The 17,481-nt window shown below is 36.1% G+C and overlaps 1 protein-coding gene across 7 annotated transcripts in view; it reads right to left on the bottom strand.

The window, feature by feature from the left end:
- Nucleotides 1-17,481, bottom strand: part of NTNG1 (netrin G1) — a 408,943-nt gene that overhangs the window by 53,840 nt on the left and 337,622 nt on the right. For 2 of the 7 annotated variants that reach the window (XM_079132939.1, XM_079132936.1), the window contains exons 6-7: nucleotides 10,013-10,078; nucleotides 7,534-7,593 (exon numbers count right to left, since the gene is read on the bottom strand). The exons of 4 other annotated variants lie outside the window; for them this stretch is intronic. In XM_079132939.1, the coding sequence (XP_078989065.1) occupies nucleotides 7,534-7,593; nucleotides 10,013-10,078 (126 nt within the window). The remainder of the gene's footprint in view (nucleotides 1-7,533; nucleotides 7,594-10,012; nucleotides 10,079-17,481) is intronic. One more of the 7 variants, XM_079132937.1, reaches the window with a different exon arrangement.

The raw sequence follows: 17,481 nt of genomic DNA, 5'->3' as shown, positions 1-17,481 counted from the left end.
ACTGGCATGGAAGTAGCATCTGTTTCAAGCAGGATAGAAAGGTCGGACATTCAGAACATGACTGAAGATCATCAATTCTTGGCAGACAAGATGAACAGAAGCATTTGCAGGTGTACACCTTTTAAAATTTGGGAAAGCTTGGTTTCCATTGATGCGAAAGTAATTTCTGCATATGGAAAACTTTTCCATCTTTGCACCCTTTCCCCCCCTTTTCTTTTCATGTTTTTAGTCTTAAAAAGAGGGAGGGAAGCACATAAGCACTGAGGGTCAGAATCTCCTGTCCCCCATGGCTTCTTTGTCCTACTATTGTTCGTGTCAAAAGAGTAATCTGGTCCAGATTTCACAGAAATTGTGGCAAATTTAACAGGGATTGGGACAATTCTATATTTTGAATTTTTCCCAGTGCTAAGAGGAGAAGATGGCTCTTTATGTCTTTCTTCAGGCCAAATCTTCATGTATTCGTTTTAAAAAATGTACTCTTAAGATGTCCTTTTCTATTGATTTTTGTGCCAAGTCTGCTAAAAAAAAAAAAAAAAAAAAAAAAAAAAGTGGGGGAAGGAGCTGTAGGCAGCTACTGTATGCCCAGGTTTCTTTTTCTTTTCTTTTCTTTTTTTTTTTTTCTCTAAAATGTTAGCCTCTGAGGCTTAGGAGGGATGGTGGAAAGAACAAGATGGGGAGACAAAGAGAAGAGGATGAGAGCAGTTGGGGATGGTGGAGGGTGACTGGATTGCCTCATCTCAGCCAAAGCAAGAACCTGTTAATCTAATTCAAATGCTTAAAAACAAAAGGCCAAGACAGTCCCTCTGTTAGTAGAAATAATTATTAAATGAAACAAAAGAAATTGTGAGTGGTAAGTAGGTGGGAAATCTACTTGTGTCTTCTCAAAAGATGGGGATAGGCCTAGCTGGACAGGTGTAAGGTAGGACAATCCTAACACTGAAAACTGTTTCTCTCTCTCTATTCTTCTCTTTCATGTCTGGATTTTATTTGATCCCACCATTCAAACACAATCACAATTTGAATCCATTCATTCATTCATCCATTCACTTAGTCACTCAATATTTTATTGAGGTAGTCTGTTACATTCTAGGTACTATGCCAGTTGTCAGATTACTCTTTTGACCTACATAAACTTTGAGGAATATTACATTTTGAGGATCAGAGTAAAATTGAATGTTATCAAGTGAGGAAGAATAAGGAGAGGTGACGATATCTAAAAATGGTTTTGTTAATACACTATCACTTATTGAAAGAGTGTGCTTCATTTGTTAGAAAGCTGGTTAATGCAGTAGCCTGTTGACATCAAGGTCCTGATGGAATGATACTCAATTTGGATAGAAGAAATGAAGGACCCAGGTCTTGGCAAAGAGTAGAAGATACCCAGGAAACAAGAAGAAGTGTGTGAAGCCAAGCCACTTCCTGTCTTTGAGATCTGCTGTGTTTATGTGCAGGAGTGTGACTGAGAATAAGAATGAGAGAAATCAGAGAGGGAAGGAGATTATTGGGAGAAGAAGGCATTGGAATTTCAATGTGGGAGATGAAATAAGAAAATAAATTCAATAGTTAAGGCATGCCAATTAAATAATAACACCATCACCAATAATAATAAAATTACACATCACTAAAGTAAATTCTCTCAGAAAAATAGCATTCACTCCACTCCATGATACCTGCTTGAGTTACAACTCATTTATACTGGCATCTCTGACTCTTTAGGAAATTGGCAAGGATTCTAGAGCTTTCCTCCTCTGAGGGTGTGAAGCAGTGAGAATCTTTCTGGCCTGCAGCCTCCCAGAAACAGTGGTTGCAGAATCCAAATCTAATTGCTTCCCAAAGATTTCTTTAGAGCTTCCTGAGGAGAGAGCAATGACACACCCATCCTCAGGGTCTCCTCCTCTGGAAGAGGCCCCTTCTTGGTTGTCCTTCTTTGAATTCCCCAACCCAAGTTGGTCCTTGGTGTCCCTAATTTAAAGATTCCAGCTTTTTTCAAAAGCATCTCTCATGTGTAAAAATTCATCTTTGGAACTACCCAGAAGTTTGATTAGTCGGTAAGACAAACACATGCTCAGGTAGCTAAAAGCAAAACTGTATGTGCTAAGAAAAATGAAATAGACACACAAAGCAATCTAGATAGAAGGAGAAATTCATTTAACCTGATGGAAATTAGGAAAAATGACTGTGGAATTTGAACATTGAGGCAGGTAGAGTTTATTTAAAAAAGGCAGAGCGGGGGCCGGTGAAAATTGGCATTTCTAATGAAAGAACTAAAGAGCATGAAAGACATGAAACTGAGGAAATGTGAAGAATGAGACTGGAGAATTTTCATAATATGGTTCCTTTGTGGGTATTTAAAGGATTCTGCAGTTTCTGCCCATTGGCCAGAACTACTTGCTTAGCTCCATCTGACAAAACTTTAGCAAAGAAAAAAATATATCTGTAAAATATATACGTTCAGGGCTGGGAAGGAAGTTCAATGGTAGAACGCTTGCCTTGTGCACACAAGGCCCTGTGTTCAATCCCCAGCACCGGGGGGAAAAAAAGATATACAAGCACAACCTTCTGAGACCCATTCCATGATTCCCCATGGCCATTCAAATGTAGTATTGTTGCCTACTACTATTCAAATTAAATGAGCAGTACACATTTCTGTGATGACATTAGTTGTGGGTCTCTTTTGGAAACTTATCTATTAATTTTGATAGGAAAAGTTAAATAATTATTTAAAAATTATACTCAGCTAAACATACTATTTTAAACTTATTTCAGAAAATAAGTGGATATTTAAATGTTTTAAAATCTATGAGATGGGTGAATACCATTTTTAGAACTTCTAGGACTCTTTTGTGACATTAATTAAGCTATCTTCTCTGGCCATGACATATCTGATAATATTAAATATGAAAAAGATATTTTTTGAAAATTATTTGAAAAACATGAGAACATTATATAAATGAAAGGTATTTCAAATATAATTATTAGAGTGCCATATTATTTTCTAGTACTCTTGTTAGTTTACCATTCTTTAGTACCTAGACCTTTCACTCAGGCACAGACCCCATTAATGATCATTAATGACATAATGTGAGTGGCATTCATATTAAGATCCTGAAGGGTGATATTAATAGTTTAAGGCCTGGGGATATAGCTCAGTTGGTACAGTGCTTGCCTGTCAAGCAAAAGGCCCTGGGTTCAATCCCCAGCACTGCAAAAAAGAAAAAAAAAAAGTTTAATAATTTTTTAATTCTCTGCCATGTCTTCCATTCTCTCTCTCTCTCTCTCTCTCTCTCTCTCTCTCTCTCTCTCTCTCTCTCTCTCTCATACTAGGGATTTAACACGGGGGCACTTTACCACTGAGCTACATCCCTAGTCCCTTTTTAGGGTCTCACTAAGATTGCTTTTGAAGTTGGACTTGCAATTTGCTACTATACTATCTCAACCTCCAGAGTTACTGGGATTACAGGCACTTGCTGCCAAGCCCAGCCTTCCCCTTCTATTCTTAGGGTATAGAATCCATGGTCCATCCTTACATTTACTTCTTTTGTTATACTCCATGGTCCCACTATCCCTAATCCTAGACTCCTGGGAAAATCTGATCTTGGTTAAATGCAGCTCTCTGCCTCTCTGGGCCCATATGCTGGCAGTTGAACATGGCTGAAGTTTTTCCTCCAACCACTTTGAAACAAATCCCACTTCAAATTCATCATCATTAACTCAATGGATTCCTGAGAGCTGCCTGGCAGTCTTTCCTTAAACAGGGGGCTTTGGGACCATCACCTACTCAGGATTCTCCCCCTTCCCTACTCCTTTCATTTGTTTTAAAAATGTCTTTTCCTTTTTGTCCAGGTGGCACCAGGTGGCACCACCTTAGTGAATAACAGCTTCATTCTTCTTCCAAATGCCTGGAGTTGTTCTTGATGCACCTCTTTTTCCCATTCCATACAACCAATCCAATAGCAGACCTACTTGGCTATTCTTTTAAAATACATTCCAAACCTGACCACCTCTCAGCATCTCTGCCATCTCATTCCGGGTTAAGGTCACTGTCACTCCTCACCTGGATTATTGCCATTGTCCCCAGTCCGCTTTCCTGACCTCCACCCTTATGACAATCTCTTCTTAACATAGTAGTCAGAGTGACCATTTCCCAATGGCCTCACATCTCATTAGAATAAAAGAGAAATCCATTCATTCCCAGGTGCTCTGGTCCTTGGCTTCCCTGGGGCTCCAGGCCACCAGGTTCCTCCTCATTTCCAATGTGATGCCTCCAAGTTGCTCCTCAAACATGTAGGGTTCCTCAGGGTCATTGCGCTCGCCATTACCTGTGTCCAGTGTACTCCTCCCCAGAGCCCCACTCAAACATTACTCACTATTTGTTTCCTAACTTTTTTTTTTAAGTTTCTCTTCAAAGAGAAATTTCTGATCACTTTATCTGAAATAATAGTTCCAAACCCAAACATCAGATTCCCTAATTTCCAACTCCTATTTAATATTTTCTAATAGAATTTACAATATCTCAAAAGTATATTAAAAATTATCCTTTTATACTCCGACTACAAATACACAACTGTAGCCTCTTTTGCCCATACCTGTAATCGCGTAACTGAAAATGTCATTTGGCACATACTCATCACTCAAAAAATGATTTTGAATGAATGAATAAATGAATGAATGGTGATCCCAAGGCACCTCCTTTGGAGATGAAGGAAAATTAGGTTTAAATTCATTATTCCACCATTTGAATCACCTAGGAGAATCTGGTTATATTGTATATATTGAAGAGTTTAGAAAAACAACAGCCACACAGTAAAATATAACTGTTAATGATTATATTATCTGCATATATATATCTGCAATATATATATTATATTGACTGCATATTTATGCACAGGTCAGTTTATCCAAAAAGACCATATTTCTGAAAAAATTGCTGTGGTTTTATATAGTTTTTAATCTCAAATTGCATTGCAGATCATATGTATATAGCTTTTTCAGGCATTATTACTGTTGTGTAAACAAAGCTAGCTAAAGGGGGTCTCCAAAGCACATATACATGATGATATGATAGGGCAAGCATTGAAAACACATATTTACTTATTTATTGAGCTGTGCTGGACCAGGCATCACATACCAGGAGACAAAGTGAACGAGGTCTAGTTCTACAGTCTAGTGCAAGGTTTCTCAATCCCAGCATGATTGACATTTGGGGTCAAATATTTGTTTGTTGGGTGGGGCTGTCCTGCACATTGAAGAATATTCAGAAACATCCCTGATCTCATCCAGTAGAAGCAGTAGCAACTTCCAAACCATGATAACTGAATGTGTCTCTGGACACTGTCAAATATTCCCCAGGGAGCAAAATCCAACCCCTCCCCATGTACATATTGAGTGTCTTTGGTCTAGTGGGAAGACAGGAAAAAATACTATGAATAATATTTTATATTTCATAATATTATATATTATGTATTTATTTTCATATTATGTATTATATATCATATTTATGGCATGTTCCACATAGAAAGCAATTATGAAAATAAAGTATTACATAATGGCTAGTTAAAAAAACAATAAAGGCTAGAGACATTTTAGAAGCAGGGAAGAGTTCAAAATTGACTATCCAGATTAGCAAAGGCCAGAGCCTCCTAAGAGGTTAAAAGATCCCTTCTAAGACTGACTTGAGGAAGTAGGAGTCACAGGGAAACAGAAGGCTGGAGACAAAGAGAATTGAAGAAAAAGAATGTCAGGAAGAGGAGGGGATTCAGTTTCCCTTTTGTTTCTTCTTCTTAGTGTTCCCCAGTTGCTTGTAATTACTTTATTACATTACCTATGTGAATATTATATAAAATACTCTGAATGTGGCACAGGTAGGTTTTTTTTTTTTTTTTTTTTTTCCAAATGAGAAAAGCTTATTCAAATCCTAGCTGATGAAAATTCATTTTAGTCATTCAAAAAGAAAGGATTTGGAAATAAGACTTCAGCTAGAAGCTAAAGAAATTAGATCTGAAAGTATTTTCCCTTCACATTAACAGGATGACACTTTCTCAGGGGCAGTGGGAATAAAGAGGCTCTAGCATTCTCCAGTCCTATCCCCTCCCCACCCTATCTTGCACCCTTATGTAGCTATAGAACTTTTTCTACACATTTTAGAATTAAGTCTTCTTAATTAGGTGGCTTTTTCCTGCCTCTGGGATGTGTCTGGACCTCATTAGTGCAGTGTCCTCAAGAACTGAGAGAATGAATGACACAGGGTCCAACCCCAGGTCAAGAGGCCTCTCGTGTATCCAGCAGCTTGATGTGATATAAAAGAGATGGACTTTGTAAAACCCTCTTTGCCTCCTTTCTCCTTTATCTCCTTGGTTTCACTCCACAGATTTGCATATAATAGATGAGGAATGGCATTCCTACTGTGGCTTTAATGACTGGCTGTCACAGGTTTTCCATGCACCACCTGCCCTAAGCAACTTGTTATTCTCTGAACCAGAGGCTTCTGTGTTCTTAATTTAGTTCCCCAAATTTCAAACCTGTTTGGATTCCCCTTAAAAGGTCACCTTCCCTGTTCCATAGTTCAAATACAATGTGTAGCAAATTTAAGACAAGGTTTAAATATTATCAGTTTCCTTTTTTCCAGTCTCAGCAGTTTCCTCCTTTTCTCTACAGGACACAGAAGAACAAACTCAACACTGACTAAATCTGGAAGATGATGAAATTCAGTAAGCAATAGGAAAGCTTTTATGGTCATTTTTACCAAGTGGGTCAAAAAGTAAGTTTGGCTTTTGTTAATTGTATTTCTTTGTAAGAGGTGTTCCATGGAAAAAAACAGAACAATAAGAAGAACAAAACGACATATGCCCAACAGTCAAGAGTGGAACACAAGACACACCTGTTACATGGGACACTTAAAGGAAAATGGTGAACAAAAAACAGGGTGTTTATGTTTCTGAAAAACCTTCATTTGGTGAATGATGGATGCTCACTGGAATGGGCCATTCATGAGTCACAGATGAGATACTACTTGCTTTTGTTTGGATCATCATCAACATGGAACTCAGTGCAGATCTCCACAGATATTCTTCAAATTCATTCAAAGATGTTTGGAAGCATACATACATTCCAGTGTGTTTTCATGTGACACAAAGTAAAATGAGTACCATACGTGGAAGCTGCCATTATGGCTTCATGGAAAGCTTCCCCGAAATGCACAGTAAGTGGGTTTCCTTATTTTCAATGCTAACAAGTGTCCAAGTCAGGGCTCTTAGATTCTTGGTCTAAACAGAAACCTAGACTGTTATAATACATACTCGCATATTAATCTTTCAGAAAACAAATGATGCAACATCTTTAATTGCAGTCAGATTTCTGAGTGAAGCTTTTTTTGTTTTGTTTTGTTTTGTATAAGGATGACATTCTCAGGTATCAGTCAACATGCCTCACCAATAAGCTGATGGGTACACTCCACAAATATTCCAGATTCATACAGTGCAATGTTTCACAACACATAACACCATGAAATCACTGTATGAATCCAAGAATTCCTACCTCTCTTGTGGTTTGCAACTTGAACAGAAGAAACTGTTGACAAAGCTAATTTTGGAGCAACTGGATAGGTTTAAAAGAATGAACAGCAAATTAGAAACAATAATGAAACGTTCAAACTATAATATCTTATTAACAACCCACTCAAAAAGTAACTCTAAATGGGGAGACTACTTGTACTTCTTGTTCCTGAGAGTTTGTTTCGATTACAAAGGAAGATTTATATTTGGCTGAAAATGGTTCAACATTGTCAGTAGTAAAGTTTAGAAACTTTATTTTCAGAGGTGAAAGAATTATCATTTAAATCTAGACTCCAGTTAGGCAAAGATTCTTTTCCCATAACAATATGGATATTAGGATCCCCAACTGTCCCTCTTTTAAACTAGAATTAATTAGCAATATCATGGCCTCAATTCACTCTGTTGCTTTGTCTCCATAAGTTTGTTTATATATAAACCAGCTAGACCACTTTTTGTTGAACTGATTAGACATCACAGGACATAGTCACAATGGTCAACCAACCATTCAGCAGCATTTGGGCCTTGGTCTCAGAGTCACCTTCAACATGAGTACCCTTAACAATTGTGATTTTCTGTTTATTCCCTTAGTGATGATATCAGTTTGTTAATGTCAGGGTTTTCTCTCTAAGTTTGCCTGCCATTTCTTTTCCAATTATTCATGAAGAATTGCTTGTGAAAATAGCAAAAAACAGAATTGAGCCTGATGTTCTCTGCAGATGTTGACAAGATAAATTATGGCTCCACAGAACTGGCTTCTGCTGCAAAGGGTGCCTTTCACTAAAATTTCAAGTTCAAGCACTTTATTTAACTATGCTGTTTCTTTAATAAATTCATTTGAGTTCATTAGCCATATTCTAAAACAGCACAACTGGATTTACCTAACGATATTTCTGAAAGCTTTGGGTCCTTGTGACACTTGCAGAAAACATAGCAAAATAGTTAAATGGGTCTGTTTCAGGTTTTGAACAATATATAATCTTGTTCAACTCAAAACTCACTGTGGAGAAGTGTTAAGTCTTAGCTCCTCTCTTGTGTAATTTGCAGAGCTATGGAATTCAGTGGGAACTTCTGAGTGGTGTTTCACCCAAGATGATCTTATTGAACTTGCCAAAGAATAAAACTACCAAAACTTCCTGAGTCCTCATAGGATTAGAATAATAGTGGTGAGCTTGATCTGTATTTCTTCTTCCACATGTGTGCAGAAACTTGAAGAGATTAGTTTGGAGAAGATGATTAAGATAATTCTATTTGCTAGTAATGCATGTATCTAGGACAGCCTCGCCTTCATCACTCTGATCACGGACTGGAAATGCGTCCTTTTCAATTTGACTCTCAACAAATTGCTAATATATTTCGTTCTGCTTAGCAGCTATTTCCTGGTTCCTCCTTTCCCTCATTTCCTTCATCTGTATTCATTAGAGTTTAAAAAGAACATCCTGTATATAACTAAGGAAGGTAGAAGTCAAAGATGAGTCTTGTTTTTTGTTGGTGTTTGTTTGCTTTTTTTTTGGAGAAGGAAGAAGGCAAAAGAATAGTTTTATATTAAAATAAACTCTCTTGCATGTGTATGTATACATGTATAATGTGTATATTAATAAATGTGTATATTAATAAATATATACTAATAAATATGAATTTAACATTCTACAACTTATGAAGTTTATTGTCTTAGTGTTGAGTTTTTGAAGGTTCTATTTCTTCCTGTGTAAGCAGTGTGCCCTCCTGCCTTCCCTTGCTGGTCCCCTTCTTTCCTCCCTCCCTTTCTTCCTCCCACTCTTCCCTCCTTCCTTCCGACATTAGAAGTCGGAAAATAATTACTGCTGTAAGGACAGACAGCAAATAGGTTACTCAATACTTTGGAGAGGAATGGTAATTATAAAGGGGATAAAGGGGAAATTTCCAATCAAGAAAATTTACTGTGATATGTGATATGTTTGGGTGTGTGTGTGTGTGTGTGTGTGTGTGTGTGTGTGTGAGAGGCGGGGGGAGATTGCTCCAAACTTTTGCAAGTTTGCAATATGGAGCAATAGTAAAAGAAAACGAATCTGTTCGTTGTCACAATACTGCCCTTACCTATTTACCCAAACCCTCAATACAACTGGGGGACCAGTTTTACTTAAAGTAAAAATGAGACAGTGCAAAGCCTGTGTCATTTACAAGTTTTGAAGAGTTATTTATATTCCACACTGTGATGGCAACAGAATTCTAGGCTTCTCTTGGGACTGACTGACATTCAATGTAAATTTGTTCAAGGGTTTATAACTTCAACACATCTCATTTTCCTTCATCTTTTGCCCTAATGTACCTGGGACAATCTTCATATTGGAGTAAAGATTCAAAGTATGATTCTTTAAAAGAGATGGTATTCATGATAATGCTCTCATTTAGTGTTAAAAAGTGGTTATGGGATTTTCCCCCAAACATGGGATTTTATGTCAGTAGGAATTTTTACATGCTCCTACCTTGTTTTGGATTAGAAACCTCAAGGGAAGAAATATTCGGCCAAATCCTATTAAACTTTGGAGGATCTGCATGCATCAGGAAAAATCAGGGAATGTTATTTTCCAGCTATAATGTCATTTGGTCTAAACAGAAAATAAATGGACAAAGACACAAACCACACGTCTGCTTTTAACTTGGCTTTGATGCACTTAAACAAAACATGACTCCCACACCAAACGAGAGCAAGCAACTGATGATTCCCCAAACACTGAATGGACATTAAGTATATAGCCACTTCCCTAACAAAGCTATACATTTGCTTTTGAAATAAGGTACAGTGTTCTTACACAAAAAACCAAATAGGGACTTCAGCCATCCAGACCAATAAGTAAAGCTGGTGCCTGAAACTAGAAGATAACACTAAAGAAATAATTTCTCACTTGAGGATTCCATTCTACTCAATTTATATTTACAGATATGAACTGGTTGCATTAGTCTTTCATGAGAGATTCTTTGGGGTATGTTTTAAGTGTGAGCCATTATCTCGGAAATGAAGTGAATCTATTTCCTATTTATATAGATGCAATTTCTCAGAGAAGGAAAGAGGGATGACTGGTGGTTCTGGCTTAAAAATAGTCCAAGGTGCTTCCAATCATACTCAAAGTTTGTATGCATGAATGTGTGTATGTTTCAGTGGGGCTTTTAGCTCAAAAGGTGTTTCTAGAGTTATGGGTCCCAATACAGAAATAATTAAAAGCATTGTTTAATTTGTTTAACTTATGAATTGATAGTATTTCTGTCACCCATTTAATAAATAATGGATCCACCCATTTAATTAAATAAATAAATAATAGATAAATTAATAAATAATTTTAGAACAACCAGGATTAAGATTTGATGTTTTAAAACTGCTTTTAAGGTACATATGCCTGACTATCAAAGTAGCTATTTTATGATTCAAAACCTATCATCCATTAAGACCAGCTCAAAGCCCATACCTTGCGTCATCCTGCAGGACCACCCAAGTCCAAAAGGACAACTATTGCCTTCATATTCTTGCAATATTTGCTGTCACTGCTCCTGATCTTTCACTGACATATGGACAGGCTTAAACCTTCATATTGCTAGTTAAAATTTCATAGGTCTATTTCTCATCTTCCTAATTAGATTGGATCTCTTTGAAGAAGGGCAAAACCCTGAAGAGGGCTTCAGTAAATATCTAATAATTGAGAAATTGATATCAAGTGGCTAGTCTACTGTAAACAGGTATTATCAGATTGTTTCCTCCCTCATTAGATTATAGCCAATAACATTCTTGCAGGACATGGGCCTTTCACTATTTCTCCGTTTTAAAAATATTTGTTACAAGAGCTGAGCTCACAGGTCTCATACAGCTGTTGGTCTGTTTTGCTTTTCTTTCATACATGTATACACAAAGGCCAAGAAAATCTTAGTTATTGATAATGCTGTATCTATCAAAATTTATGAATATTCAGGTATTATTAAATAAATAAATATTTGATCACCTGTAGACAAAATACATGGGTGACTGATGGAAAGCTGCTTTTCATTTGAGCATTTTGACTATACATAGACATTAAATTACTAGAAAAAGTGATCTTTGATGATCAGTTTTGAAGAACTACACATTTGCATTTTGAGAGAATTAATTTTATTACTAGAAATTGTGTTGAAAAAGATTTCATATCATTGGCATGATTTTATGTAAAATATATTTATATTATTAAGCATCAAATATTTCTCTCCCTCTTTTTCTCTAATAGTACCAAATACAGGTCATAGTGGGGTGATGATTCCAAGTTTAATGTTAAGTCTTACTGACTTGTTTTGATGAAATGGAAGTCATAATATGATTTATTACTTTTTAATAAGCTTTGCCAGAAAACTTAAGTAGAGGCAATATTTCACAATAGTTTAGAAAAGAGTTCTAGAAATTAACTCCACAAATTAAACTTTATTCCATATTCCAATAAATAAAATATCTGTGCCTTTATTTTAATACAGCTCTTTTTTGGGGGGTATTTTATGATTTTTCCAGCAGATGCTGAGGTTCCAGTTTAATGATCTTCTGCTGTATCATATAACTAAGAGAATTTCTTTGGCAGGGGGAGTCCTTGTTTTTGTCTGAGAATATAACTAGAAACATTTTCAAATAATTTTCATTATTTAGGACATCTAATATTGCTGAAAAATTAAAACTCAGAACCACCAGGGGAAATAAATATATACATATATATTTATATATATGTATGTGTATATACATATGTGTGTGTGTGTGTGTATATATATATATATATATATATATATATATATATATATATATATATATTTCCAGTGGGGCAAACTTTACATGCTATGTGTTTTCCTTGGGAGGAAAAAAAGTGTCTTGAAATGCTGGATATTCATATTTGTTGACCCTAAACTATATAGTGTTTCCATATACATTTTAATATCTTGCCTTCATGATCTTTTAACCTTAACATCTCATCTTATATTTAAAAAAATTATTTTGTAATTGCAGGGCCAAGTAAGAAAACACTTACAATTAGCCTATTACTCTCTGGTAACTTTTGTTACTGTACGATCCTGTTATGAAATAAATACAAATATTACTAACAAACTCTTAATTCCTAGAAGTAAATTAGGGCACACTGGAGGCTTTATGAACAGTGTAATGGAACAAATTCTATCTTATCATATCCAAAGCCAGTGAATGTCTTTGTATAAAATGAAGCCTCTGAGAATTCTTAGCCACTGGCTACTTGTTTCAAATAGATATAAATTGCAAATAGGAAAAAATTAAAATATATCAAAACTATTTGTATTTCCCCTTTGGGTAAACTGTTGCAAATTTATTAATTTCATTTTCTTCAGAATTCAACTAAGGAAAATCTCTGGGTCAGTATGAAGGTCTCAGAGTGGTACTTTGTTATAAGGCAAATGGCCTTGTGAGTCATATGATGAGGAGTCTGGTCCCAGTTCTACCACTTGGGAGCTGTCTGGCTGTTAATTTCTCTAGACTCCAGTTTCCTTATCCATAAGAGAAAGATGTCGCAGAAGATTTCTTTTAGCTAAGTTCCATTCCCACCAATAGTTCCCTCATGGCCGGGCAGCATCACGCCAAAGTTCTCAGAGAAGGAGGAAACCCATTGGGAAGACACATATGCCGTATGGAGAATCTAGGGGATTGAGTTTGCTGTGTGAAGGGAGAATTAGTGTGGCATGCCTTGACTATGGCCCTATCAATTGTCCCAGTGAAGCCTAAACTGGAGTTGAGAAAGAACTGTCAGCGGGAGGAGGGATCACTACATGTTTGAAGATGTTCAGACAGGAATAGCTGTTTATGAATTTCCTTTCTTAAGTTTTCTGGCTTCATTTGGAAAAAATGGACTGAATTTATCTAGAGGATCTCTTCTACTGTCCATCAAAGACTATAGCTATATATGAAGTAGGGAGACCATGATCACATACTACCACACAATTGCCCTTTCTAAAAGTAAACAAAATTTCCATAAGGCCCATCAGTTGCTATTCACTGTATTGTTATTCTGAATTTTTCAATTACATCTATGGAAAGCCTAGAAAATACCTATCTGTGGGAAATTTTTAATATATTGTGCATGTAAACAGAGCTCATGCCAGAATTGCAATTCTACCACTTGAACAAGTTCCTTAACATTGTGCCTGAGTTTTCTCATCAGTGAAGTGGGAATAATGACACTGCTTGTAACTGGTTGTCATAAAAACTGAATGAATTGATATTTGCTTCATATTGTAATGAGTATTCAATGGATGTTAGTTCTTATTCTATTTGTGGTTCCTGTTGTAATAAAAATCAGATTAGTGCAGTATGAATAGTTCTTATTGACTTGAAATAGAGAAAATAATATGCTCCCCCAATTCTTTTTCTCAACATTAATTTCTCCCAATGCAAGTGTTCTGATATTTAAGGAAGCTTTCACATGATATACCTTACTTTAGGGAATAATCCAGTCCTAGGACCTATATTAATCAATAGTATTATTCAGAAAGCAATAGAAATCATTTTCAATATTATGAGAAATATTTGAGTCTTAGCCTTTAACAATATAAAAATGCTAATTTCCAAGTTTCTTTTCATGTAGAAGCACATTAGCTTAAAATATGAACCAAATATGTGGTTTTTCTTAATTCTTTTTATTTGTTAAGAACTCCTCATTATTTTATAACAAATCCATTTTCATGAACAAGAAAAATTGAGTTTCCCATTATAAAAATGAGACTCTGGAAAAAAGTTTTTTCCTGTTCTGTGTCCCCTAAAAGCTTTCTGCTCTGTAAGATGAAGAGAAGAACCATATTAGAATTGCTCAACCTGACCATTTAGTTCTGACACCATAGTGAAGCTAGCTGAAAAGCAAGCTTAAAGCAAAAAGCTAAAGGCATTTTATTTATATCAAGAAAGTTTTAAAGGTGGGAATGCTTTAGAATATGCAGCCGTCTTTTATCACACACAGCATTCAATAAGCATGAAGAGTAGGCTGCTTTCAATTCATTTTATGGAGCGCCTTTAAGGACAGAGTAAAATGTGACCATGCTTTCCATCAAAGGGAATATATACTGATGTTTTTTTTTCCTAGAAAATCTACCACGTACTATCTCATAGTAATTTAAATGAAAGAAGAGGTAAGTTCTAAAGTCATGGTACAATGTGATGGGTCCTCATTAGAGATTGGGCATTGAGCTGGAATTCTCCTTGCCTTCTATCTGGATACTTTAGATAATTCATTTAGGCTTTAACTGCTTTATCTATAAAATGATGAAGTTGGATGAGTTGATCTTCATGTTTCTTAGCAACACTAACATTTATATAGATTTCTAATTCTAAGATGTGGCACCTTGTGAGAAAGGGGGTGTCATCATGATATAAAAATTTGCTGCTCAGAGGATGTTAGTGAGCCTCCACTAAACATGCTTCTTCCAGAGCCTTCTGAGGAGAAAACTGGGTGGAGATAAGATCACAGGGTCCCTTTGGGTTTATACAGTCATTGCTATTGTTCCTCAGGGAATCTTTAAAGAGCATTATTGATGCCTTGAAAGGAGTCTACAGAAAACCCTGAAGTTTTTCAGGAGAAATCCCCAGAGCCTGGAGGTAATCTTGATTTGATTCTTAGCTTGCAGTCTACTCCCAGAAGCACAGCATCATTAAACTGGAGGGGAAGATGAATTTCAAGTGATAGTGGTAGATCTATCTTTGAGATGGCACATGGTGTTTTGTTTTGCTATAAGCCACTGTCTCAACATATAAACAAACATATATAAGCATGTTTCATAATTTGCATAGCTAATTTCATGAACTGCTTCATGTTCTATAATGTATCTTACACCTATACACATCTCCTCTTCCCCATTATATGGGGGATGTTTGTTAGTACAGGAGGGATGTATTTTGATGGAGGAGAGTCACAGTCTCTCATCACCTGTCCTCAGACTCCATGTGTGTAAGTTCTTCCTGTTGACAACACAGTGAGGTATGGAAACCTGAACTTCCACTTTTCTCCAGGACTCTATGATTCCCTGAACAAAATGAGTCAATTCAAGAATTAACAGGTCTTTGTGAGCAGTGTAGTGGATTAGGAGGAACTGGAGTAGGGGGCCTATAAATCTGGAATTTTTTTTTCTAATCTCTTCCACTTGTTATAATGTTCTATGTAGCCTTTGAAGTCAGATAGCCATGCCTGGCGAATAACATTGAGCATGTTATTTGACCACTCTGAGCTTCAGATTCACTATTTGAAAACTAGAATTCTGTGAACATGTGGCTACATCTCCCTATGATTCCAAGCAAAGTGCTGTGGCTAACTTTTCTTGTGAGGTATAGTGGATACTTTTGGTCTCTGCATTGGTACTCCAAGAACACTTCAATGGATATTCACACACTTGAAGAAAATACTATTTTTCAGGAATTTACAACTAACATGTTCAAAGTTCCATTATAGAATGTTTTTGAAATCTTGGCAAATCTTTGTTTCAACTAGAAATGTCCTGACTCATAAAGATACCTAGCAAAGGTAGAGATAGCAGCTCACACTTAAAAAAAAGTGGCTTGAATTTCTATAATTTGCCTGGGAAAAGGTTAATACATGAAAAAGTCATTTTGCTTAAGATGGGCAATTGTCGCCAATAGCGATTGGTAAACTGCTCAGATTTTTTTTAAAATAGGAGATTCTTCCCTGCTCCTTCATTGGATTTATTTGATTTGTTCTTCAGGATTAAGGAGGCAGCTACATCCTAATGTTCATTCAATTTTAGGATAACTACAAAGGTTTTATGAATGTGAAATGCTAGTTACACAAATATGAAATGGATCTGTGATGAGGATACTGGGTACATGATAGAACATTCCCAAAGACATTTCACTTGGGACCTCAGTTTTCCTTCTAGAACATCAGCAAACAGTTCAAAATTAATGTAGCACACCATGCAATTTGCTATATCGTTACACTAGCCCCATAATTTTTTCCCTCATTATATAAAAACTAATTAGTTAAAGGGCAATTCAAATGAAACTTTTATTTGGAGGATTTAGAAGTATTAAAGTAAAGGGGAAAAAGACAGCAAACACACACTGAAGCTCTCTGGATAGCATGAACATGATTATTAATAACCCTTGGGTGGGGAAATGATTAACCTTGTTATTTTCCTCACGATCCAAGTTTCTACAATAAATCGGCACTGCACAAAAATATTTAGATACTGTATGGAAAACAACTTTTACAAGGTCTCCAACTGGCATCAAATGTTTTCAAGTATGAAAACATCTCTGGGCTTTCTCAACAGGCTGATGGATCCCTGCAGGTAGCACTTCCCTTGTTTAATAGTCCTGCCAATTAAATCAAATTAGAGATGAATTTTTAACTCTGTGATGAAGGCAATGCTCATTATAAGAGAAAACAGGAAAATGAGATATTTCTCTTAAGTGAATTGTTGTTTCGAATTGAATAATTTGGGGTTGGCAGAGGCTGGGGAAAGGGAGCTGGACAACTTCATCAATATTCCCCGCTTTATATATCATCGTGTCAGTCATATGAAAGGAATTTAAGGAAATAATCTATAAGCAGAGTCACCAAGATTTGCATCTTTTTGTGTGTTGGTATTCTAAGACATTTCTACGTATTTAAAAATTCCAAGTTCTTTCTTTATGTGATCTTTCATTTCGTGCATGGTCTACCTTTAACCTCTGACTCATCTGTCATTTGCTTTTGTAAGAAGCGATAATCAACCACACAAAGCTACTTGTTCATTAAGCCAATTCTTGATTGTCTAATTGTGCTATTTATACTATATTGTTTACATAATTAGTGGAATCATTTGCAGGACTAAGGGTCACATAATATATGGTAGAAGTCAATGATTAGTTTATCACTTTAACAAAAACACCCACAACAAGCCACTATTAATTTGGATCATTGGCATCAACAAATGTTCACTT

Source organism: Sciurus vulgaris (genome assembly GCF_902686455.1).
Source record: "Sciurus vulgaris genome assembly, chromosome: 1".
Classification (NCBI taxonomy): Eukaryota; Metazoa; Chordata; class Mammalia; order Rodentia; family Sciuridae; genus Sciurus; species Sciurus vulgaris.
The sequence above is the reverse complement of the archived record's forward strand: the minus strand, read 5'-3'. Positions and strand labels throughout refer to the sequence as shown.